The sequence below is a fragment of the Microtus ochrogaster genome, linkage group LG1 (genome assembly GCF_000317375.1).
Source record: "Microtus ochrogaster isolate Prairie Vole_2 linkage group LG1, MicOch1.0, whole genome shotgun sequence".
Taxonomy (NCBI): Eukaryota; Metazoa; Chordata; class Mammalia; order Rodentia; family Cricetidae; genus Microtus; species Microtus ochrogaster.
Genome location: NC_022027.1, coordinates 5,588,979 through 5,591,040, shown reverse-complemented (window position 1 = coordinate 5,591,040; position 2,062 = coordinate 5,588,979). Strand labels below are relative to the sequence as shown.

General features: G+C 41.8%; 1 protein-coding gene across 2 annotated transcripts in view; it reads right to left on the bottom strand.

Annotated features, from left to right (window-relative positions):
• Window positions 1-821: 821 nt before the first annotated feature.
• Window positions 822-2,062, bottom strand: part of Clhc1 (clathrin heavy chain linker domain containing 1) — a 35,920-nt gene continuing 34,679 nt past the window's right edge. For both annotated transcript variants that reach the window (XM_005359165.3, XM_026785380.1), the window contains one exon: window positions 822-1,213. In XM_005359165.3, the coding sequence (XP_005359222.1) occupies window positions 1,020-1,213 (194 nt within the window). In that variant the 3' untranslated portion in view covers window positions 822-1,019. The remainder of the gene's footprint in view (window positions 1,214-2,062) is intronic.

Sequence of the window (2,062 nt, the reverse complement as noted above, 5' to 3'; positions counted from 1 at the left end):
AAAAAAAAAAAAAAAAAAAAAATTATCTCTTGTTGTCTTTTTGGGTGGGTTTTGCTTTGTTGTTATTCTATTTTGTTTGGCTTCTGAGACACTCTCACTATGCAGTCAAGGCTGATCTTGAACTCATCACCTTTTTGCTTCAGCCTCCTGAGAACTAGGATTTTAGGCATTCAACACTGTACACAGTACAAAATGATTTTTTTTTTTTTTAAAGATCCATTTTCCATGCCCAAGAGTACCCAAGGCAATCTGTCTGGTCTTTCCTTTAAGTAAAAACATGCCAAGATTCTAAAGCTCAGTTGGAATCTGACCTTTTCCGTTTATAAAATGGCAAAGGTTATCATCCGTGTGTGTGTGTGTGTGTGTGTGTGTGTGTGTGTGTGTGTGTGTGTGTTTGTCTGTCCATGTGTGTCCATGGATATGCAGACAGACATCAAAGACTGGAGCCATCCTTGAATCAGTAGGACAAACTTAGTCTAGTTCTTTCCCAGCACACTCAGTCTTCAAGTAACATCTCCTTTTCTTGCGGAGGCAAGCTTGCAATATCTGACATTTAGAAAGTCAGTGCAAAGGGAGAGCATCGCCCACACCTTCTTCAGTTCCAGGGATCAAATTAGATGATGAGAAGGTAGCCAGCTGGGCGGTGGTGGCGCAGCCTTTAGTCCCAGCACTCGGGAGGCAGAGGCCCGCGGATCCCTGTGAGTTCGAGGCCAGCCTGGTGTACAAGAGCTAGTTCCAGGACAGGCTCCAAAGCCACAGAGAAACCCTGTCTCAAATTATGCTATCTTTACACAGAGCTATACTCTTGGACTTGCTCTAGATCTGCCATAAGAAGTGACCACATGGTAGGAAGGAAGCAATGGTTTCAAGGTCAAACCTGAACATCATAATGGAAGTGTCGTTTATTGCTGAGAGCATTATACTTAACATTTATTCATGTTAACTATGCTAAAACCAGTTTACCCAGCCAATGCCTATAAAATGTTGTACAAGCGCCCTCAGCTGGACAAATCGTAGAACTACCAAAAAACATGTTCCATTAAGTTGATGGAATCATCTTCCGAAATTTCTGAAACTCCAGCCTGGGATCGAAGAATGGACATGATGTCACTAGACAAATTTTCAAAACCATTCTGTAAACAGATATTTGCCATATCTTGCCATTTTTCTAAGGAGCAAAATGGATCATCCATCACAAGATGCTCTATTTCATCTGAAAAAGAAATAAAGCATTACACTATAGAATTTCTCTTACTTGACAATCCACACTTAGCAAGCCTTCGAAAATAAAGAGGCCCCATTTCAAAACAGCTATTCTCAAGCCGGGCCTTGGCCCAGAGTTTCGTGCTATGACAAGTGCTCAGGTCCAGACCTTGCACATTCCTGAACGCCAGCTTCTTCTCCTTAACTGCATCAGCTCAGCCCTCTGTGTTCCCCTTTCACCTCATTCATCTCCTTCTTGTAAGGTAGACGGTGTTGAAGGGTATAAGGCAGTGAGCTCAGAAAGTGAGGAGCGGGGGCCCTTCTGAACAGTCCGTATGCACTCCTGGAACCTCACCCCTGGATTCTCATGACCCTTTAAATAGCTTCATAAACACTTCAGTAGTGCTGCCCAAGGACTAAGACACGCCTTAGTAATCTATGCATGCTTCTTCTACACAGGCCTCGTAATCATGCGGTATCTATAATCAATATTGTCCTAAAAATGAAATCAGTTTACTTTTTTAGAAATCTCATATGGGGGCTGGAGAGATGGCTCAGAGGTTAACAGCACTGGCTGCTCTTCCAGAGGACTCAAGTTCAATTCCCAGCACCCACATGGTCATTCACAACTGTCTGTAACTCTAGTTCCAGGAGATCTGACACCATCACACAGATTAACATGCAAGTAAAACACCAATGAACATAAAATAAAAATAAATAAATCATTAAAGAAATCTAACATGATTACTTTTTTAAATATTTATTTATTTATTTATTATGTATACAATATTCTTTCTGTGTTATGCCTGCAGGCCAGAAGAGGGCACCAGACCTCATTACAGATGGTTGTGAGCCACCA